This window comes from Anabas testudineus, chromosome 13 (genome assembly GCF_900324465.2).
Source record: "Anabas testudineus chromosome 13, fAnaTes1.2, whole genome shotgun sequence".
NCBI classification, from domain to species: domain Eukaryota; kingdom Metazoa; phylum Chordata; class Actinopteri; order Anabantiformes; family Anabantidae; genus Anabas; species Anabas testudineus.
Window position 1 is genome coordinate 20,440,643 of NC_046622.1, and position 23,328 is coordinate 20,463,970.

At 37.7% G+C, this 23,328-nt stretch overlaps 3 protein-coding genes across 3 annotated transcripts; all 3 read right to left on the reverse strand.

Moving 5' to 3' along the window:
- Window positions 1-1,513: 1,513 nt before the first annotated feature.
- Window positions 1,514-5,658, reverse strand: LOC113174277 (extracellular calcium-sensing receptor-like). The gene is made up of 8 exons (XM_026378139.1): window positions 5,552-5,658; window positions 4,867-5,161; window positions 4,463-4,752; window positions 3,819-4,114; window positions 3,068-3,273; window positions 2,709-2,930; window positions 2,505-2,628; window positions 1,514-2,418 (listed from the first exon to the last, which is right to left on the reverse strand). Exons 1-8 carry the CDS (start codon window positions 5,656-5,658, stop codon window positions 1,514-1,516), a joined length of 2,445 nt encoding a protein of 814 aa, XP_026233924.1.
- A 6,927-nt stretch (window positions 5,659-12,585) lies between these two features.
- LOC113165152 (extracellular calcium-sensing receptor-like) lies at window positions 12,586-16,897 on the reverse strand. The gene is made up of 8 exons (XM_026364526.1): window positions 16,776-16,897; window positions 16,080-16,374; window positions 15,676-15,965; window positions 15,008-15,303; window positions 14,167-14,372; window positions 13,808-14,029; window positions 13,582-13,705; window positions 12,586-13,490 (listed from the first exon to the last, which is right to left on the reverse strand). Exons 1-8 carry the CDS (start codon window positions 16,880-16,882, stop codon window positions 12,586-12,588), a joined length of 2,445 nt encoding a protein of 814 aa, XP_026220311.1. The 5' UTR covers window positions 16,883-16,897.
- Window positions 16,898-18,299: 1,402 nt separating this feature from the next.
- LOC113174053 (extracellular calcium-sensing receptor-like) lies at window positions 18,300-22,002 on the reverse strand. Its single transcript, XM_026377721.1, has 8 exons — window positions 21,860-22,002; window positions 21,318-21,612; window positions 20,941-21,230; window positions 20,335-20,630; window positions 19,835-20,040; window positions 19,482-19,703; window positions 19,278-19,401; window positions 18,300-19,198 (listed from the first exon to the last, which is right to left on the reverse strand). Exons 1-8 carry the CDS (start codon window positions 21,964-21,966, stop codon window positions 18,300-18,302), a joined length of 2,439 nt encoding a protein of 812 aa, XP_026233506.1. The 5' UTR covers window positions 21,967-22,002.
- Between the last annotated feature and the right edge of the window lie 1,326 nt (window positions 22,003-23,328).

A 23,328-nucleotide genomic window follows, 5' to 3' on the forward strand; every position in this document is an offset into this window, starting at 1 on the left:
CCATTTGCATTATACTGTATGGGCCAAATAAAGCTAGCGTTAGTGTTGCAGCTCCTATTCATAGTTGGACTATATGACACCACATTCTGCTGCATAGGAGTGACTGTTAAAAGCAAGTGACATTGAAGTTTGCAAAACACGCTGAACTCTATCTATAACACTATTTACCTTTTAAAGTGTTCAGTACCATCTGTGAAGTTGCATTTACTGGACAAACCTCACCTTGCTCTCACTAAAGTCCATGATTCTTGTTCATTATGCTATTTAGCAAAACATTCCCTCATTTCTTCAAGTTATCCTTTCAATGATTGTACTCACAAAACTTTACATTTATAATTATTGCATATTTTTTATTAATCCTCTTGGGGAAATTTTGCTGGACAGCTGCCAGACAGCACGTATAGACATGTACAGACATGTAGCCAGGAGGAACTGAGAATCGAAGCACTGATCATTGGGTGACAACTGCTCTACCAACTGAGGTACTGCTGCCCCCATTTTGTCACACCTAACCCTAGGTCTGTAAATGGGCAAAAGAATTTAACTGGATGATTACAGCTAATCAGCACCAGCTGCCTTTTTGTTCATGCACAATATATAGCGAGGGAGAGAGAGACAGAGAGACAGCAGGAATTAGTTCCCAACATGGAGTTGATTTCTGTGCACACAGTGAGAAGCTGCCCACCGTACTGTACGATCGTCCCACTCCCAGACATATTGTTCAATTCCTAAAGCTGTCACTGGACAATAAAATTACAAATTCTATATATTATGTCCACAAGCTGTTCAAGTCACATACATTTTTTTACCAAAATTAAAATAATAAAATGAAAACTATAGTACAACAACAATTACAGTAGCATTTTTTGACAGGGGGTCCTTAAAATGACATTCCAGTAAAGAATAATTTGCAACAGCAACATCGTGAAAATGCTGAGTGGCTAGTAAAAGAAAACCACTAGCCTTAGTGACGTGCAGTAAAATTAAACCATTGCTGAAGACTGTGGTATTAATACTCTAATCTTCGACTTTTCCTAAAATTGTGTTCCATAGCATCCATTATATTTCAAAACAATTCACATTAAAAACCAGGGCATTATCCCTGTAAAGGCCAGTGGGTAAAATGTACCCACTATATAAATAATTTATTTTCATGCAAAATAATTTCAAATGCCTTTAATGTTAAATTCTATGTTGTTTGACAATGTCCTTTGCTCGCTTGCTTAAGCATACAGTGACCCCTGCCAGTATAGGTATTAATTGGAAGTATGATAATAGAACTGATGATAAATTATAACCAGGTTCTCTTTTGATTAGCCCCAAAAACTAGCATAAAGATTATGACAATTTGTTTAGTACCTTGATATAATAATAATAATAATCAAATAGCTGTTAAATTGAAACATCAAGACACAACTCACATTTGTTATTACTTTTAACATTAGGTTTATTTTACATTTTAAGCAAAATGCTGACTGTGTATAATGTGCACAGCACAAAATTTCCAAAGTTCCTAAGATTGACATTTGCTCATGACATGTTTCTTAGTGTTCTTCTCTGGCCTAAACACTATGATAAAACACTTTGGAGCAAATATACACAGTATTAGTCCAAAACTAGAGGCTAGAATAGCAAATATCTCCACAGCCACAGTAAATTTCCCAGGAGAGCTGACAAAAGCTGGAATAAAAGTGATCCAGACTGCACAGAAGATCAACATGCTGAAGGTGATCAGTTTAGCTTCATTAAAATTATCAGGTAGTTTCCGAGCTAGGACAGCTAACACAAAGCAGAAGACAGACAGTAGTCCTATGTACCCCAATACTGTCCAGAATGCAACAGATGAACCTAAAGCACACTCCAGGATGATTTTCTCTTTGTATGTAGTTAGGTTTTTCATTGGAAAAGGAGGACTAAGAACCAACCAAACAGAACATATTAAAACTTGTATGAATGTAGAAGATACCACAGTCATTCTCTGCTGTGGAGGACCAAACCATTTCATGACATTACTACCTGGAAGTGTAGCTTTGAAGGCCATTAACACAACTATAGTTTTCCCAAGAACACAAGAGATGCACAGGACAAAGGTGATCCCAAATGCTGTGTGACGCAGCATACAGGACCACTCCGAGGGTGCTCCAATGAACGTTAATGAACATAAGAAACACAGAGTCAAAGAGAAGAGCAGCAGGAAGCTCAGCTCAGAGTTGTTGGCCCTGACAATCGGGGATGTTCTGTGGTGAAAGAATACAGTCGCTGTTATAACAGCCAGACAGGCACCACAGATGGAGAATGCAGCCAGGATGATTCCTAGGACCTCACTGAAGGAGAGAAACTCTACAGGCTTTGGGAAACAAGTGTCTCTCTCTGGATTAGGCCAGAATTCTTTAAGACAAGGGAAACAGTCAGTGGAATCTGAAAGAAAATATTACAATTAATTAAATTAAAAATTTAAAGTCACACGTTTGATGTCATATAAACCTCAAACCATGTTATTTTACCTGTAGCATTGCTGATCTCTCCCTCAGGACATGGTATACAGTCATAACAGCAGATGGGTTTTCCTTTCTGCAGCACTTTATGAGTTCCTGGAGGACAGCTGTCAGAGCACACTGACACAGGAACCTGAAAACATACAGTATAAAGAGGCAAACTATTACTTTGCTGTACAGCTGTTATGATTATGATCATTTGTTGCTCCTCACTTGTGTCCTGCCCTCCATCCAGGTTAAGTTCTTGTAGATATGGAACTCTTGGCCCACTGGCAGTGATGCATCATAGTACCCTACTGTCACCAACTCAATGCTGCCACTGCTACTTTTCTGCCAGTTAACCAGCTCATACTTGGCCACAGGATCCCCGTTGGCATCAAATGACACATGGTAACCATTTTGGGAAAAATTTACTTTCTTCAGCTGAGTTAGAATCTGTCAAGATGAAGTAAAGTGATTAGTTAGGGAGAGACAGGAAAGAACTAATGTAAAATAAGTTCTAATTGAAATTCATAATAAATATAATACAGATAAAAAGATATGGCAATGTTCATTTATTAGTTTCAACTGACCTGCTTGGAGTCTATTCTGGTGAGTTTGTCACACTGAGTTGTAGAATTTGTCTCCTGACACACAGCATTGTGAATGGCATGAGCTATTGCATAAACAGCTTTGTACACCATGTTAGTGATGCGGAGCTCAGATGTGTCGGTGTACGGGCTATGGAGCGTTTGTATGGCTTCACTTCCATCACAGACACGTTTATCTTTTGCAGCACCTAAAATATATAAAGATACAGTTTTTATACTTTTTGTGTCTTTTTTTCCAGTGACGTAACAAATCAAACATGCCTGTCAAAACATATGCATTGCTGATACTTTCAAAACTTGCTCAATCCATTAAAATGTGTTAAATAAGCCTCTGAAAATACTGTAATTTTAGTAGCCTACTTGTATTTTACACATTCTGCAAACAAAATCGAATGTTTAATCTTTTCTGTTATGATGCTTTCTATACTGTCAGTTTTACTGTGGGTTTGTATTTGGAGACTTCTATTGGCATTGTGAAACCACTGTAACCTTCTAAGACAGCCTCATTGTATTAGACGTCCACCTCATGATTATTTTGAGTGATTATTCAGTTCAACAGCATAATGTAAGTTTAGTTTGGACTAGAAGCTGTTGACTTTTTAACCCAGGGAGGTCCATTCAGAAAGAGGGTCAAGATAAGCATAATGAACAAATTATGAACTATTATTATTATTATTATCTATAATTACTATGAACTATTGTGCCAATTTACAAATATGAGCAACTTTCTCACTTTTCTCCAGGCTGCAGTTGAATGCATCCTCCCAGAACTCACTGAGAATTGGGGAGGCTGCCACTTTAGCGGGAAAGAGATCCAGCAGGAAGTCTCTCAGGCCTGGGATGACAGATCGTGGAATACCAAATCCAATGGCTCCGACACAGAAGGTAAATTTCAGCATGTCTGGGTGAGTCACCCAGGCCTCACTTCCTATCCACTGACGAGGTGGAGAAGGCTCACGAGACAGCTCCTCCAGTAATGTCATCATATCTCCAGAAACAACAAATGCCACAACAACCATAGCTGTTGACCTATAAAAACATTATTATCTATTACACAAATATAAACACAAATATATTTGCAATATGTTCTAAGAATATTACATGATCACTGTGGTGGAATACATTATTGTAAAATATGTCAACAGAACAATGTATTTTTTCCACTGATATATTTTTTTTTCTGTGATTATATTATATTATATTATATTATATTATATTATATTATATTATATTATATTATATTATATTATATTATATTATATTATATTATATTATATTAAACTGAAATGTGCTTTAAAAAAACACAATCTAAAACAAACCACTTTTATTAAAAGTGCACTGCAGCACAGCAAGAAGTATAAACAGTAGATTTTAAACCTGCGAATCACATCAGCCACTCTCTGGATCCTGCTACGTGGGTTGGCACGATGGAAAGATTCAGAGTATTCCAGACAGATACCCTCCTTTTGTGCTGCATTCAGGAAAGATGCCATGCCGTAATTACCGTAGTCTGTATCTGAGCGGACAGCACCTATCCACGTCCAACCAAATTGTTTCACCAGCTTGGCCAGAGCACCAGCCTGAAACTGGTCACTGGGTACTGTTCTTAAGAAACTGGGATACTGCTGCTTATTGGACAAGCATGCACAAGTGGCAAAGTGGCTCACCTAAGAGAGAATAACTGTTAAGTGAAAAATAACCATATCATTTTTTCATCGCACAGTCAAATAAATCTGAAATTGCATATTTTAAATTAACAAACAACATTTAAAGATACTTACTTGAGGAATGTTGAAGGATCCAATGACACGCAACATGCCAATGGATTGTCCAGACCCAGATTCACCAACAATTGCTTTTACCATACCAGATTGTGAGCAGTTGTCGCCAGTGCAAAACACTGGATCCAGGCCATTTGCAAGTTGGAATGCCACTTTTACTGCCATTGGAACTGAGGCACATGAGTCATGGATCTGATAACCGAGTGTGATGCCTGGAAGCAGCTTGGTACTGTTGTTAATCTCCTCAATGGCGAAGATCATTGCACGTGCTAAGAGCAATTCCCGAGTTTCAATTCTGAAAACAAACATGTCATTACTTAATTATACATCAGCAGGATCTCAACATTACCTAAACCTTACAGAAACACAGTAGAAAACAATTGCAAATCATACATATACATACACGAAACTGTTGCCATACTACCATAATCACTGTTGTTCAATTTAGAATCAATGAACCAAAAATAAAACTATATTACTTAAGAACTCAAAAAAATCAAACAACCACTATGTTAAGACAATATATCAGAGCAACATTGATTTGGCCCTTATTATTAAATGAGCCTTTTTTTACTTTCAGTAACACACAAATACTTTGAAGCAATACTGAAACATCGGTGTAAAAGACTTCCATCATAACACTGTCTGTAATTCTTTTTATCCCCCATGTCCTGCTCTTACTAACCTCCCTGTGCACCTTAGTGGTTCAGGCATGGTGGTGTAGTTATGCTTTACCGCCTGCATGTTGTAGTGTATCGAGAAAACGCCCCCAATAACATAGTCACCATCCATTGAGAATGCAGGTTGAAGAGGGCTGCCCTGCAGCTTACACTGCACAGATGAAGCATCACGGCTGACTCCAGCACCAGCCCTAGCCTGTGTGCATTCATCCTTTTGTTTCCCATAATTATTTGTAGCAAGACTTGAGTTAAACTCAGGCAAAGTCAAGGCAAATGTGAGACAAATAAAAAGAGTTGAGATCTCCATGCCTCAAGTGTGTGTCTACAAAAGGTGTAATTTATATAACTTTTCAGATAAAAACTTCCCTCCTTCTACTGTGCCTTATTATACGTTACAAAGAGGGAGCTCCACCCAGTTTCTTTGGCTACATGTATTATATGTATAATTTCCAATAAGTATCTATGTGACTTTTCTACTTTTTTAAGTTACTGTTGTAAGCATTAAATGTCTCCCAAACGTCGACCCTGTTCTTGCTTAATTTGAAAAAGTACTTATGTTGATTTTGATGGGCCTTAAACCAAGCCATGATAAAGTTCAGATTTCCCATTATACCTTGGACCCAGAAATGTTATGGTGTAAACCCAGAATACAGAATATAAGTACTTGCACTTGACTAGTGAGTTTAGGTACTACAACTAAAACTATACCAAGGCAAGGATTTTTAGGATTCTCTACCAAACAAGTCTTTCTGTCCATACAGCTACCTAATTCCTGTGAATACAATATAAAAGGAATGCTCCGATAAAATTCCTTCAAATTTGGCACAAATGTCAACTTGGACACAATGATGAACAAAATAGATTTGGTGGCTTAAGGTCAAAGGTCAAGGTCACACTGATTTTACATTCGCCGTGTTCTTGTGATACTATCTTGTGAATGGTTGGTTAAAATTCTCAGACGTCCAGGTGAAGCTATCTGGCGACTTAACAAGATAGAAGTCCAGCTGGTATGACTCAACTTCCAGATTTCTTTAGAATGAGATATATGAAGAAAACTTTCAAGGACAGGTTGAGAGAATATCCTTAAATTTTGTACAGCTATCCAAATTAAGTCAATGGTGAACCAAATTGTTTGTGGCCAAAGGTCAAAGTTCAAGGTTGTACAGACCACAACTTCATCCAATCTTTGTGAACCGATATGTCAGTTATGTGCTAATGAAATTTCTTCAAATGTGCCACAACTGGCTTTTGGTAGACAGAAATGAAAAGGTCAAGGTCACTGTGTGACTGAGTGTTGCATTGTTGTCAGTGCTACATCTGAGAATATATTTCTGAGTGCAGACCCTGGATCACTGTTGCCAAATATGTGTTTTAAATGCCATTCAGAGCTTGTTTTGGGCTGTTGTGGGTTGTAGATATTTATATGTTTCCAAAAGGCTCAAAACTGGTTATAGAGAGAAAAAATATATATCAGAAAAATTGAAAATAATATTATACAATTGTACTTACAATACAATGTTTTTAATTCAACAGTAATGTTACAGGTTTCATTTAAATTTAAAAGAAATATAATTTTAAGAATTCATACAACTGAACCCACAGGTAAAATACAACTTAGTTAGTTTTTGGGTTATATCAATAGCTGGGCAAGTCAATAACTGTTGTGATTGATAATGCCAGGTACAAGAAACAGCAATACTCCAGCAAGACCTACTGACCTCAATCTATAATGCACTTATATGATTTATTTATGAAGAATATTATTATATATTTAAAATAATTTAAATATGAGTTTTATCCAATTGTTGAGACTGGTGTTTTTATTAGGATTTGTGACATCACAGAGTAAAAAGACATTTGCACAATGAAATGAAAATAACAAGTTAATATAAAAAAACTTTATTGACTTAAATGTGCCCAGCATGAGTTTCATAGTGAATGCTGTCATATTGACTATGTCCACAAATCCTAGTATTAATTTTTGTTCATTAATTTTTATTTTTTATTTTTTGTGTTGTTCTCTGGTTTAAACATTATGATAAAACACTTTGGAGCAAAAATACACAGTATTAGTCCAAAACTAGAGGCTAGAATAGCAAATATCTCCACAGGAGAGCTGACATAATTGATTGATTGGCTGACCTGCTGCTCCTCCTACGGTAGGCATATAGTATCACTTACTGCTTACTTTAACCAACTTAAAACTAAATTCATAGTTTTAGTGAACAGCACTACTGGTGAGAGAGTTGAAACATACACCTGTGTTACTTAAGGACCATTCATAATAGTCAATACTCTTGTTTTCTTGTGTTGTGAGGTCCGTTAGCTCTACTCTTTTAGCCTTGGCTGCTTCTCCCTCTTCTTCTTCTCCTGCTCTCTCTTGCTCGGTTTGTCACATGTTTAGTTTCTCCTCGACCTCTTTTAGTGAGAAAGGGATCTGTAATAAATGTAGTTTTTTTTCAGCATTGGAGGCGAGGCTGACTGATTTGGAGACTCAGCTCCGCGCCTTGGAAAATAAGCCAGCTAGTCAGGTCCTAAGTGATGTCCCACAAACAACGTGGGCTACATAAACAATTAGAAAACGTTTTGGAGAAAACCTGGGCTGATTATAAGAGACGGAATCCATCCTACTTTACAGTAGATGTCTCAACTCTCTTGAAATATGGCAGAGTTTATTAGACGACCTAAACCCTGACATCTCAGAGTGGAGCCCAGGACACAGAGACGCAGTCGTACAAACCTATCTGCAGCTTCCTTACAGCCTTCACCCCCCAAAAACCACCATAACCCCATAGAGACAGTGTCTGCTCCTCGACTACCTAAATTGTTTAAATCAAGAACCAACACAAGAGGAGTGATTCATTAGAACCTGATAAAAATAAAGACGACTCCTCTCTCAGAACAAAATACAAACAAAACAATCAAACGTGGACTGTTAAATATCAGATCTCTCTCGTCTAAATCACTGTTAGGGAATGATTTGATAATTGACCATCAAATAGACTTATTCTGTCTTACTGAAACCTGGCTGCAGCAGGATAAATATGTCCGTCTGAATGAGTCAACCCCCTCAAGTCATATTAATTATCATGTTCCTAGAAGCACAGGTCGGGGTGGAGGAGTAGCAGCAATCTTCCACTCAAGTTTGTTAATTAACCCCAGACATAAACATAGTTTTAATTCATTTTGAGCCTCACTCTTAATTACATTTATATTTTTATATTATAATTTAAAGTACCAAACTTTACTACACCTACACCATCACTACAGTAGAAGTTTATGTGAAAATGCTGTTGACAAATTTAAGGAACTGATTCCATCTTTTATTTCAGAGCCATGTACCAACACAGAGGAAGGCAGTTATTTCAACGCTACTCCAGCACAAGTGGACTATCATGTTAATAGTACTCGGAACAATACTTGATACTGTTGCTCCTCTGAAAAAGAAGCTAGTGAATCAGAGGAAGTTAACTCCATGGTACAATTCACAAATCCGTAGCTTAAAGCAGAAATCACATAAGCTGGAAAGGAGGTGGTGTTCCACAAATTTAGATGAATATTGCCTAGCCTGGAAAGATAGTTTAATAATATGTAAAAAAGCCCTTCGTAAAGCTAGAACCTCATATTGCTCCTCATGAATAGAGGCAAATAAGAACAACCCTAGGATTCTTTTGAGCACTGTAGCCAATTGATCAAATCCTCCCTGGATAAGGATTGTCTCATTTGTACAACAACTCTAGATTCATTTGTAAGACGCGCCTCTACTTAGAATGCTTCCTCCCCATAGATCGTTCTGAATTCATTTCAGTAATAAATTCCTCTAAAGCATCAACATGTCTCTTAGATCCCATCCAGACTAGACTCCTCAAAGATGTCTTACCGTTTTAAGGTTGCTGTAGTCAAGCCCCTACTCAAAAAGCCTACTCTGGACTCAGAGGTTTTAGTGAATTATAGACTAGTATCAAATCTGCCCTTTATCTCTAAAATTTTTGAAAAAGTAGTTTCTAAGCAATTATATGACCACCAGCGCAACAATAACTTGTATGAAGATTTCCAGTCAGGATTTAGAGTACAGCATAGCATCAGCACAGAAACAGCACTGGTAAAGGTCACTAATGATCTTCTATTAGCATCAGACAGTGGTCTACTCTCTATACTCGTCTTGTTAGATCTTAGTGCTGCATTCGACACTATAGATCACAACATTTCATTGCACAGACTGGAACATGTCATTGAGATCGGGAACAGCACTAGAATTGTTAAATCCTATCTGTCAGATAGATTCCAGTTTGTACATGGTAATGATGAATCTTCCATGCACAGCAAAGTTAGCTATGGAGCTCCACAGGGATCTGTGCTTGGACCTGATTCTTTTCACTTTATATATGTCCCCCTTTAGGCAATATTATTAGGAAACACTCATTGTTATGCAGATGGTACCCAGCTATACCAATCTATGAAACCAGAAGAAACTAATCAATTAGTCAAACTTCAAGCATGCTTAAAAGACATAAAGGCCTGAAGGTCCTCCAAGTTCCTTCTCCTAAATCCAGACAAGACAGAGGTTATAGTGTTTGGGCCTAAAAATCTCAGAGGACACTATGTCTAATCACATTCACACCCTTGAAGACTTAGTATTGGCCTCAAGTAACACTGTAAGAAATCTCGGAGTTATCTTTGATCAGGATGTCTCCTTCACTTCATACATCAAAGAAATCTCTAGAACTGCCTTTTTTCACCTGAGAAATATTGTTAAAATTAGGAGCATCCTGTCCCAAAGTGATGCTGACAAACTAGTCCATGCATTTGTTACTTTCAGACTGGACTATTGTAATTAATTATTAATAGGATGTCCCAATAACTAATTAAAAAGCCTCCAGTTAATCCAAAATGCTGCAGCCAGAGTTCTGACAGGACTTAGTAAGAGAGATCATATTTCTCCACGGTTAGCTGCCTGTAAAATCCAGAATTGAATTTAAAATTCTTCTCCTCACTTATAAATCACTTAATAATCAGGCTCCATCTTATCTCAAAGAACTCATAGTTCCATATCTTCCATGCAGAACTCTCCGTTCTCAGACTGCAGGATTACTTGTGGTTCCTAGAGTTTCCAAATGTAGAATGGGAGGCAGAGCCTTTAGCTACCAAGCCCCTCTCCTGTGGAACCAGCTCCCAGTTCAGGTTCGGGAGGCAGACACCCTCTCCACATTTAAGACTAGACTTAAAACTTTCCTTTTTTTTAAGCTTATAGTTAGAGATGGATCAGGTGACTCTGAACCATCTCTTAGTTATGCTGATATAGGTTAGTTTCCTGGGGGAACTCTACTGACAAACTGAGCTCCTCTCCTCTCTCCTTTCTCCCATATAAATGCAAATGCGACCATTGTACATAATTAACTTTGTGTCTTCTCTCTCCTGTAGTTGTGTTTCCTCCTCTCTGTCTCCCTCTCTCTGTGTCATTTTCTGCAGGTATCCTCGGCCTGGAGCTGTATATCTCCAGAATGCAGTTGACCTGCCCAATGTTCTTGCTGCTTGTTGTTGTCTTATTGCCTGCTGTTCTTTTCTCTCATTTCTTTCCACTCACCCCAAAGGGTCGAGGCAGATGGCCGCCCACTATGAGCCTGGTTCTGCTGGAGGTTTCTTCCTCTGAAGGGAGTTTTTCCTCTCCACTGTGGCCTAAAGCTTGCTCAAATGGGTTTGTTGTGATTTCTGTATCATTTTTTGTATAATTATTCTCTGTAAGGTCTTAAACCTTGCATTGTAAAGAGTCTTGAGATAACTTCTGTTGTGTATTGGCGCCATACAAAAAAAACTGAATTGAATTGAATTGATAAGCTGGAATAAAAGTGATCCAGACTGCACAGAAGATCAACATGCTGAAGGTGATCAGTTTGGCTTCATTAAAATTATCAGGTAGTTTCCGAACTAGGACAGCTAACACAAAGCAGAAGACAGCTAACAGGCCTATGTACCCAAGAACAGCCCAGAATGCCACAGATCAACCTAATGCACACTCCAGGATGATTTTCTCTTTGTATATACTGTAGTTAGGTTTTTCATTGGAAAAAGAGGAGTAAGAACCAACCAAATAGTACATATTAAAACCTGTACAAATGTAAAAGACACTACACTCAATCTCTGCTGTGGAGGACCAAATTATTTCATGACATTACTACCTGGAAGTGTAGCTTTGAAGGCCATTAACACAACTATGTTGGCCTGGTCCACATTCACCTGGCTGCTGGACTTATTGCCAGTAATTGTCCTAATACCCCTCCCCACCTCCCTTGGGGTGAATGTACTTGGACGTCGAATCCCAGGAAGATTGGCATCTGTTTTGAAGGCCTAAATTCCATATTGTTTAGAAATTGTTTTAAATTATGTCTATAACCACCTGCAAACGTTGTGTTTTGTAGATGTCTGCACACCTGCTGATGGTCAACTAATGAAGGGCTGGTGACAAGCATCATCTGGTTGTAACGTATACCTTTAAATCTGAAGCAAGCAGTAACATAGAATTTAATAGAGGGAGATATTCATGTATATTGTATTTTATTCATGTATATTGTATTTTAAAATACAGGTTTAACATAAAACCATAATTAACTCTGTTTAATGTAAATAGGATGTTATGATTTCTATCTCTCTCTCTCTCTCTCTCTCTCTCACTCTCTCTCTCTTTCTCTCTCTCTCTATATATATAAAGATAGATATAGATATATCTGTATCTACAGTGTATATATGTGTGTGTGTGTTTATGTGTGTGTTTTATGGCATTTTTTAGCAATATGAAACACTTGGGAACAAATATATACACACAATTAGTGCAAAATTAGATGCCAAAATACCAGATTTTGTTTTATTCACATTTTCAGGAGAAGATAAAAACTTTAACAAAAAAGGACAAGGAATAAATAGTTTTTTAACAAATGACATTAACCTAAATTATGTACAATCACTGTTAACTGTATTAAATTAATACAACACAAACTCTGTGGTCCATGTTGCCTAAGTAATTTAATTTTATTTTAATTACATTCTAGTACTGGTTCTTGTTCATTAAGTGTTTCTTTGTGTTCTTCTCTGGATTAAACAATATGATAAAACACTTTGGAGCAAATATACACAGTATTAGTCCAAAACTAGAGGCTAGAATAGCAAATATCTCCACAGCCACAGTGAATTTTCCAGGAGAGCTGACATAAGCAGGAATAAAAGTGATCCAGACTGCACAGAAGATCAACATGCTGAAGGTGATCAGTTTAGCTTCATTAAAATTATCAGGAAGTTTCCGAGCTAGGACAGCTAACACAAAGCAGAAGACAGCCAGTAGTCCTATGTACCCAAGAACAGCCCAGAATGCCACAGATGAACCTAATGCACACTCCAGGATGATTTTCTCTTTGTATGTAGTTAGGTTTTTCATTGGAAAAGGAGGACTAAGAACCAACCAAACTGTACATATTAAAACTTGTATGAATGTAAAAGACACTACAGTCATTCTCTGCTGTGGAGGACCAAACCATTTCATGACATTACTGCCTGGAAGTGTAGCTTTGAAGGCCATTAACACAACTATAGTTTTCCCAAGAACACAAGAGATACAGAGGACAAAGGTGATCCCAAACGCTGTGTGACGCAGCATACAGGACCACTCCGAGGGTGCTCCAATGAACGTTAATGAACATAAGAAACACAGAGTCAAAGAGAAGAGCAGCAGGAAGCTCAGCTCAGAGTTGTTGGCCCTGACAATCGGGGATGTTCTGTGCCGGAAGAATACAGTCGCTGTTATAACAGCCAGACAGGCACCACCGATGGAGAATGTAGCCAGGATGATTCCTAGGACCTCACTGAAGGAAAGAAACTCTACAGGCTTTGCGAAACAAGTGTTTCTGTCTGTGTTAGGCCAAAACTCTTTGGGGCAGGGGAAACAATTTGGTAAATCTGGAAAGAAAATATTAAAGTTAATTAAATTAAAAATTTAAAAGTCACACGTTTGATGTCATACATTTAAACCTCAAAGATGTTATTTTACCTGTAGCATTGCTGATCTCTCCCTCAGGACATGGTATACAGTCATAACAGCAGATGGGTTTTCCTTTCTGCAGCACTTTATGAGTTCCTAGAGGACAGCTGTCAGAGCACACTGATACAGGAACCTGAAAACATACAGTATATACAGACAAAGCCAGACAGATATTGTAAGACTCTTTGGTACATGGTTGTCATGATTATGTTTATATTAAATTGTTGCTCCTCACTTGTGTCCTGCCCTCCACCCAGGTTAAGTTCTTGTAAATATGGAACTCTTGGCCCACTGGCAGTGATGCATCATAGTACCCTACTGTCACCAACTCAATGCTGCCACTGCTACTTTTCTGCCAGTTAACCAGCTCATACTTGGGCACAGGATCCCCGTTAGCATCAAATGACACATGGTAACCATTTTGGGAAAAATTTACTTTCTTCAGCTGAGTTAGAATCTGTCAAGATGAAGTAAAGTGATTAGTTAGGGAGAGACAGGAAAGAAATAATGTAAAATAAGTTGTAATTGAAATTCATAATAAATATAATACAGATAAAAAGATATGGCAATGTTCATTTATTAGTTTAAACTGACCTGCTTGGAGTCTATTCTGGTGAGTTTGTCACACCGAGTTGTAGAATTTGTCTCCTGACACACAGCATTATGAATGGCATGAGCTATTGCATAAACAGCTTTGTACACCATGTTAGTAATGCGGAGCTGAGATGTGTCAGTGTACGGAATCTGGAGCTTTTGTATGTCTTCACTTCCATCACAGACACGTTTATCTTTTGCAGCACCTAAAATATATAAAGATACAGTTTTACTTTACTTTTTGTGTCTTTTTTTCCAGTGACGTAACAAATCAAACATGCCTGTCAAAACATATGCATTGATGATACTTTCAAAACTTGCTCAATCCATTAAAATTTGTTAAATAAGCCTCTGAAAATACTGTAATTTTAGTAGCCTACTTGTATTTTACACATTCTGCAAACAAAATCGAATGTTTTATCTTTTCTGTTGTGATTCTTTCTATACTGTCAGTTTTACTGTGGGTTTGTATTTGGAGACTTCTATTGGCATTGTGAAACCACTGTAACCTTCTAAGACAGCCTCATTGTATTAGACGTCCACCTCATGATTTGACTTTTTAACCCAGGGAGTTCCATTAGGAAAGAGGGTCAAGATAAGCATAATGAACAAATTATGAACTATTATTATTATTATTATTATTATTATTATTATTATTATTATTATTATTATTATTATTATTATTATTATTATTATTATTATTATTATTATTATTATTATTATTGTTGTTGTTATTGTTATTATTATTATTATTATTATTATTATTATTATTATTATTATTATTATCTGTAACTATTATGAACTATTGTGGCAATTTACAAAATATGAGCAACTTTCTCACTTTTCTCCAGACTGCAGTTGAATGCATCCTCCCAGAACTCACTAAGAATTGGGGAGGCTGCCACTTTAGTGGAAGAGAGATCCAGCAGGAAGTCTCTCAGGCCTGGGATGACAGATCGTGGAATACCAAATCCCATGGCTCCGACACAGAAGGTGAATTTCAGCATGTCTGGGTGAATCATCCAGGCCTCACTGCCTATCCACTGACGAGGTGGAGAAGGCTCACGAGACAGCTCCTCCAGTAATGTCATCATATCTCCAGAAGCTACAAATGCCACAACAACCATAGCTGTTGACCTAAAGAAACATTATTATCTATTACACAAATATAAACACAAATATATTTGCAATATGTTCTAAGAATATTACATGATCAATGTGGTGGCATACATTATTGTAAAATATGTCAACAGAACAATGTATTTTTTCCACTGATATATTTTTTTTTCTGTGATTATATTATATTATATTATATTATATTATATTATATTATATTATATTATATTATATTATATTATATTATATTATATTATATTATATTATATTATATTATATTTATTATATCCATAAAAACAGAAATGTGCTTTGAAACACAATCTAAAACAAACCACTTTTATTAAAAGTGCACTGCAGCACAGCAAGAAGAAGTAGAAACAGTAGATTTTAAACCTGCGAATCACATCAGCCACTCTCTGGATCCTGCTACGTGGGTTGGCACGATGGAAAGATTCAGAGTATTCCAGACAGATACCCTCCTTTTGTGCTGCATTCAGGAAAGATGCCATGCCGTAATTACCGTAGTCTGTATCTGAGCGGACAGCACCTATCCATGTCCAACCAAACTGTTTCACCAGCTTGGCCAAAGCACCAGCCTGAAACTGGTCACTGGGTACTGTTCTTAAGAAACTGGGATACTGCTGCTTATTGGACAAGCATGCACAAGTGGCAAAGTGGCTCACCTAAGAGAGAATAACTGTTAAGTGAAAAATAACCATATCATTTTTTCATGGCACAGTCACAAAAATCTGAAATTGCATATTTTAAATTAACAAACAATATTTAAAGATACTTACTTGAGGAATGTTGAAGGATCCAATGACACGCAACATGCCAATGGATTGTCCAGACCCAGATTCACCAACAATTGCTTTTACCATACCAGATTGTGAGCAGTTGTCGCCAGTGCAAAACATTGGATCCAGGCCATTTGCAAGTTGGAATGCCACTTTTACTGCCATTGGAACTGAGGCACATGAGTCATGGATCTGATAACCAAGTGTGATGCCTGGAAGCAGCTTGGTACTGTTGTTAATCTCCTCAATGGTGAAGATCATTGCACGTGCTAAGTGCAATTCCCGAGTTTCAATTCTGAAAACAAACATGTCATTACTTAAATGTACATCAGCAGGATCTCAACATTACCTAAACCTTACAGAAACACAGTAGAAAACAATTGCAAATCATACATATACATACACGAAACTGTTGCCCTACTACCATAATCACTGTTGTTCAATTTAGAATCAATGAACCAAAAATAAAACTACATTTTCACTTAAGAACAAAAAGAAATCATACAACCACTATCTTAAGACAATATATGAAATCTACCAGAGCAACATTGATTTGGCCCTTATTATTAAATGAGCATTTTTTACTTTCAGTACCACACAAATACTTTGAAGCAATACTGAAACATCAGTGTAAAAGACTTCAATCATAACACTGTCTATAATTCTTTTTATCCCCCATGTCCTGCTCTTACTAACCTCCCTGTGCACCTTAGTGGTTCAGGCATGGTGGTGTAGTTATGCTTTACCGCCTGCATGTTGTAGTGTATCGAGAAAACGCCCCCAATAACATAGTCACCATCCATTGAGAATGCAGGTTGAAGAGGGCTGCCCTGCAGCTTACACTGCACAGATGAAGCATCACGGCTGACTCCAGCACCAGCCCTAGCCTGTGTGCATTCATCCTTTTGTTTCCCATAATTATTTGTAGCAAGACTTGAGTTAAACTCAGGCAAAGTCAAGGCAAATGTGAGACAAATAAAAAGAGTTGAGATCTCCATGCCTCAAGTGTGTGTCTACAAAAGGCTGGTTTATATAGCTTTTCAGATAAAAACTTCCCTCCTTCTACTGTGCCTTATTATACGTTACAAAGAGGGAGCTCCACCCAGTTTCTTAGGCTACATGTATTATATGCATAATTTCCAATAAGTGTCCATGTGTCTTTTCTACTTTTTTAAGTTACTGTTGTAAGCATTAAATGTCTCCCAAACGTCGACCCTGTTCTTGCTTAATTTGAAAAAGTACTTATGTTGATTTTGATGGGCCTTAAACTAAGCCATGATAAAGTTCAGATTTCCCATTATATCTTGGACCCAGAAATGTTATGGTGTAAGCCCAGAATAGAGAATATAAGTACTTGCACTTAAGTACTGAGTTTAGGTACTCCTACAACTAAACTCCACTAAGGCAAGTCGGGATTCTCTACCAAACAAGTCTTTCTATCCACACAGCTACATAATTCCTGTGAACATGATATAAAAGTAATGCTATGATGAAATTCCTTAAAATTTGGCACAAATGTCAACTTGAACTCAGTGATGAACTAAATAGATTTTGGTGGCTAAAGGTCAGAGGTCAAGGTCTAACTGATTTCATTTATATATATATATATATATAAAAGAAAATTTGAAAATAATATTATACAATTGTAACTTAGAATAGAATGCCTTTATTTCAACAGTAATATTACAGGTTTCATTTAAATTTAAAAGAAAAACGCCATTGTTATTTTCAGAATCCATACAACTGAACCAACATGACAAATTTATATGACTACTTTGCATAAAATGGCATAATCACATGATTAAATTGCATTCCTTGCCTGAAAATACAATTTCCTGGTGTTCATGCATAGTTTTTGGGTTACATCAATAGCTGGGCAAGTCAGTAACTGTTATGCCAGGTATAACAAACAGCAATACTCCAACAAGACCTCCTGACCTCAACCAATAATGTATTTATATTATTTATTCAAGAATAATTTAAGATTTATTGAAGAATGTTATTATATATTTAAAATTATTTAAATATCGGTTTTATCCAATTGTTGGGACTCGTGTTTTTATTAGGATTTGTGACTTTACACAATAGAAGGGCATTTACACAATGAAATGAAAATAACAACTTAATATAAAAACATTGTTGACTGTGTTGAAATGTGCCCAGCATGAGTTTCATATTGAATGCTGTCTGTCATATTGACTATATCCACAAATCCTAGTATTAACTTTTGTTCATTAATTTTTTCTTAGTGTTCTTCTCTGGTTTAAACAATATGATAAAACACTTTGGAGCAAATATACACAGTATTAGTCCAAAACTTGAGGCTAGAATAGCAAATATCTCCACAGCCACAGTGAATTTCCCAGGAGAGCTGACATAAGCTGGAATAAAAGTGATCCAGACTGCACAGAAGATCAACATGCTGAAGGTGATCAGTTTAGCTTCATTAAAATTATCAGGTAGTTTCCGAGCTAGGACAGCTAACACAAAGCAGAAGACAGCCAGTAGGCCTATGTACCCAAGAACAGCCCAGAACCCAATAGCTGAACCTAAAGCACACTCCAGGATGATTTTTTCTTTGTATGTAGTTAGGTTTTTCATTGGAAAAGGAGGACTAAGAACCAACCAAACAGTACATATTAAAACCTGAATAAATGTGAAAAATACTACAGTCATTCTCTGCTGTGGAGGACCAAACCATTTCATGACATTACTACCTGGAAGTGTAGCTTTGAAGGCCATTAACACAACTATAGTTTTCCCAAGAACACAAGAGATGCAGAGGACAAAGGTGATCCCAAACGCTGTGTGACGCAGCATACAGGACCACTCCGAGGGTGCTCCAATGAACGTTAATGAACATAAGAAACACAGAATCAAGGCGAATAACAGCAGGAAGCTCAGCTCAGAGTTGTTGGCCCTGACAATCGGGGATGTTCTGTGCCGGAAGAATACAGTCGCTGTTGTAACAGCCAGACAGGCACCACCGATGGAGAATGTAGCCAGGATGATTCCTAGGACCTCACTGAAGGAAAGAAACTCTACAGGCTTTGGGAAACAAGTGTCTCTCTCTGTGTTAGGCCAGAACTCTTTGGGGCAGGGGAAACAGTCAGTGGAATCTGAAAAAAATAAGTCAAAAAGAACATTTAGTAATCATATAAATAATGTTACAGAGATAGATGAGATAACATGTTTTACCTGTAACATTGCTGATCTCTCCCTCAGGACATGGTATACAGTCATAACAGCAGATGGGTTTTCCTTTCTGCAGCACTTTATGAGTTCCTGGAGGACAGCTGTCAGAGCACACTGACACAGGAACCTGAATACATACAGTATAAAGAGGCAAACTATTACTTTGTTATATAGCTGTTTTGATTATGATCATTTGTTGCTCCTCACTTGTGTCCTGCCCTCCATCCAGGTTAAGTTCTTGTAGATATGGAACTCTTGGCCCACTGGCAGTGATGCATCATAGTACCCTACTGTCACCATCTCAATCCTGCCACTGCTGCTTTTCTGCCAGTTAACCAGCTCATACATGGGCACAGGATCCCCGTTATCATCAAATGACACATGATAACCATTTTGGGTAAAATTTACTCTCTTTAGCCCAGCAAGAATCTGTGAGAAAGATGTAAAATAAACCAATGAGGGTGAAAAACAGATCATTTAAAACAAACAAAAAATGTTGATTTAATAAAAGCTTGACTATAGCTAAACAAACACACTAGAGTCAATTAGTTTCAACTGACCTGTTTGGAGTCTATTCTGGTGAGTTTATCACACTGAGTTGTAGAATTTGTCTCCTGACACACAGCATTATGAATGGCATGAGCTATTGCATAAACAGCTTTGTACACCATGTTAGTGATGCGGAGCTGAGACGTGTCGGTATACGGGCTCTGGAGCTTTTGTATGTCTTCACTTCCATTACATGCATATTTATCTGTGGCAGCACCTTTGAAAAGATTAGTCACAAAAAATATATGTTAGTCTACAAGAGGCTGTAGTAATATAATGTGTGCTAATGTTTAGGGCTGCATTGTGAGAACATAACGTCATTATTTACACAATTTTTATATTGTCCACTTCTTTTTGCTAGTAGATATCAATTTAAATCCGGGGTTTGGACTGAACAGCTTTTGATTTTTAAACCAGGATGACCTGCTCACAACAACACAGTACACGGCACAACCCAAGGAACACACAGTGGAAGCTATTATAATTGACAAAATCAGTCCCACTTTCTCACTTTCTTTCAGTCTGCAGTTGAATGCATCCTCCCAGAACTCAGTGAGCAGTGGGGAAGCTGCCACTTTAGTGGGAGAGAGATCCAACAGGAAGTCTCTCAGACCTGGGATGACAGATCGTGGAATACCAAATCCCATGGCTCCAGCACAGAAAGTGAACTTCAGCATGTCTGGTTCAGTTACCCAGGCTTCACTGCCTATCCACTGACGAGGTGGAGAAGGCTCACGAGACAGCTCCTCAAGCAGTATCATCATGTCTCCAGACGCTGCAAATGCCACAACAACCATAGCTGTAGACCTGGAGAGACAATGTATTATACCACTTAAAACAAGTAATAGGTTTTAAATATGTATAAACAGTACACACGCTAACTCTACTCCATTTGGTGGCTCATATATTTATTTTTTAACGTGTAAGACTTGCTCACATTTTTATTAAATGTGTGGGTAGTAAACACAATGGCAAGACTTCTTCTGAAATTTACAACTAAGATAATAAAATGGGCCTTCTTCTAATTTTGTCTTTGACTAAATACTGTTGCTTAGTAGTTTTGTGATCAAAATTAGTACCAGCATAGGAAAAGTACAATAAGTAATAATTTAGAAACCTGCGGATAGCATCAGCCACTCTCTTTATCCTGCTGTGTGGATGGGTACGATAAAATGATACTGAGTATTCAACACAGATCCCCTCTTTCTGTGCTGCATCCAGGAAAGAAGCCATGCCATTATTTCCATAATCTGAATCTGAGCGGACAGCACCTATCCACGTCCAACCAAATTGTTTCACCAGCTTGGCCAGAGCACCAGCCTGAAACTGGTCACTGGGAATTGTTCTAAAGAATGTCGGGTACTGTTGCTTATTGGACAAGCATGCACAAGTGGCAAAGTGGCTCACCTAAAGAAAAACAAAACAATATACCTATTAAGAGCACAATTAAAGTTCAATTTAAAAGACAGTTTGCCAGAAATTTAAGATATTTACTTGAGGAATGTTAAAAGACCCGATGATTCGTGATATGCCGATTGATGGCGTCGACCCAGATTCAGCAACAATTGCCATCACCATACCAGATTGTGAGCAGTTCTCAGTGGTGTAATACATTGGGTCCAAGCCATTTAAAAGCTGGAATGCCACTTTTATTGCCATTGGAATTGATGCACATGAGTCATGGATCTGATAACCGAGTCTTATACCTGGTAGCAGCTTTGTACTGTTGTTAATCTCCTCAATTGCGAAGATCATTGCACGTGAGAAGCGCAGTTCACGAGAGTCAAGTCTGCACACAGAAATGTACATATGATATGGACAGATCACAGTTTTACCAGAAATCAAAAAAGTACTGTAATTGATAGTAGTAAACAATATCTAAATCCGGTTACTGGATCTGTCAGCAACATAGATACATATTATACATACATGTATACATTGTCCATACATATTGAATAACTGAACAATATTTTAATTTAAAAATTCTTCTATTCATAGTGCTACACAATATAACAGTTATTATCATTATTACTAACCTCCCCGTACACCTTAGTGGAGCAGGCATGGTGGTGTAGTTATGTTTCACTGTGTCCATGTAGTTGTGTATGGAGAAAACACCCCCAATAACATAGTTACCATCCATTGAGAATGCAGGTAGACGAGGGGTACCTTGTAGTTTACATTTTTCTTGTGAATTTTCAAGATTAACCCCAGCACCATCTCTAGACTGTATGTAGTCAGCCCTTTGTTTCTGATCAACCACTAAATCATTTAAAGCAAGACCTGAGTTCAGCTCAAATAAACCTAAAACTAATCTCAGACCAATAAAGAGAACTGAGATCTCCATCCCTCAAGCACATGCATGTGTGCATGACTGTCTCTGCACAGGTTTATATCGCTTCTCAGATAAGAACTGCCCTCCTTCTACTACACGTCAGCAGATTATACATTAGAAATGCATCAATGAGACTTTACCCGTTAGTTCCATGTGCTGCATGTACTGTTTTTATTTTGTAACTAATTATTATAAACACCACATATCTTGCACATTTTATACAGTTTTTGTAATTGGTAATCTGAAAAGGCTGATATATGAAAACATGTTGTAAAGTATGGTTAAAACACAGTTATCACTTTTCACGTTACTTGACATGACCAATTCAGGTTAATATTTCATTGTGGCAGTAGGTTAAGCAAGTGTGAGGGCATGAAGAGGGCCTGAACCCTCGGGATCATCTGACTTCTGTGTTCCCCTGTGTCAACCTGTTATCCATTGTTTTCGTAACTTTAACTTTAGCATCTCTCTTCTGTCCATAGTGGTACAAGTGGAGAACATCAACCTTTACTGGCCCCCCTTTTTAGACTACGTTTCCTATCAGCTCCTAGGCCACACCCGTTTCCAGTTTCCTTCCTCTATGTTTTTTGTATCATCTACTTCCACATAAGCCCTTCGACCAGTCTGCATTATTCTCAGTTTGCTCTATTCTGTCTCTAAATCCTGTTTAACGCCCCTGCTGGTATGGAAGCAAACTACATCCCACCTTTTTCTCCAGAGATGCTAATGGCTCAACGGGTGAGGTGGGTATGTAAATTGTCTGTGAGGAAGGGCAAGTGGGGACCAATGATCCTGCTGGCTGCATTCACTGTGCATTGCAGGGTCTTTCAGCAGGAGGCAGTGCAGCCTCCATACCATGAAGTGATACAGCCAGTGTGACACTCTTGATGGTCTACCAGTAAAAGGAGCACATGATGGGTGGTGGTACTCATGTACTTCAGTTTGCAGACTAAGTAGAGGAGTGCCTGAGCTTTCTAACGTTGTGTTATTAGTCCAGGAGAGGTCCTCCTGGACAGAGATGTTGTGGATGTATTCTTTTGAAGTTGACAACAATCTGATCTGAAACTGCTTCACAACACCAACACAGTTTAAAATGAAGTAGTGCACTGATAACAATATATAAGACACCCAAGTATTTATATAATTTGTTTTTAGATCTATCATTTCTGA

Bases quoted from the DNA above. Each gene is read 5' to 3' on its own strand.
- LOC113174053 (XM_026377721.1), bottom strand. From the start codon at position 21,966: ATGGATGGTAACTATGTTATTGGGGGTGTTTTCTCCATACACAACTAC. The intron at 21,613-21,859 runs GTTAGTAATAAT...TTCTGTGTGCAG, and splicing joins CCACTAAGGTGTACGGGGAG to ACTTGACTCTCGTGAACTGC. The intron at 20,631-20,940 runs GTTTCTAAATTA...TTGTCTCTCCAG, and splicing joins GTGGCTGATGCTATCCGCAG to GTCTACAGCTATGGTTGTTG.
- LOC113174277 (XM_026378139.1), bottom strand. From the start codon at position 5,658: ATGGATGGTGACTATGTTATTGGGGGCGTTTTCTCGATACACTACAAC. The intron at 4,115-4,462 runs GTTTAAAATCTA...ATGTTTTTATAG, and splicing joins GTGGCTGATGTGATTCGCAG to GTCAACAGCTATGGTTGTTG. The intron at 2,931-3,067 runs GTCAGTTGAAAC...TCATCTTGACAG, and splicing joins CCAGAATAGACTCCAAGCAG to ATTCTAACTCAGCTGAAGAA.
- LOC113165152 (XM_026364526.1), bottom strand. From the start codon at position 16,882: ATGGATGGTGACTATGTTATTGGGGGCGTTTTCTCGATACACTACAAC. The intron at 15,966-16,079 runs GTAAGTATCTTT...ATTCTCTCTTAG, and splicing joins GATCCTTCAACATTCCTCAA to GTGAGCCACTTTGCCACTTG. The intron at 14,030-14,166 runs GTCAGTTTAAAC...TCATCTTGACAG, and splicing joins CCAGAATAGACTCCAAGCAG to ATTCTAACTCAGCTGAAGAA.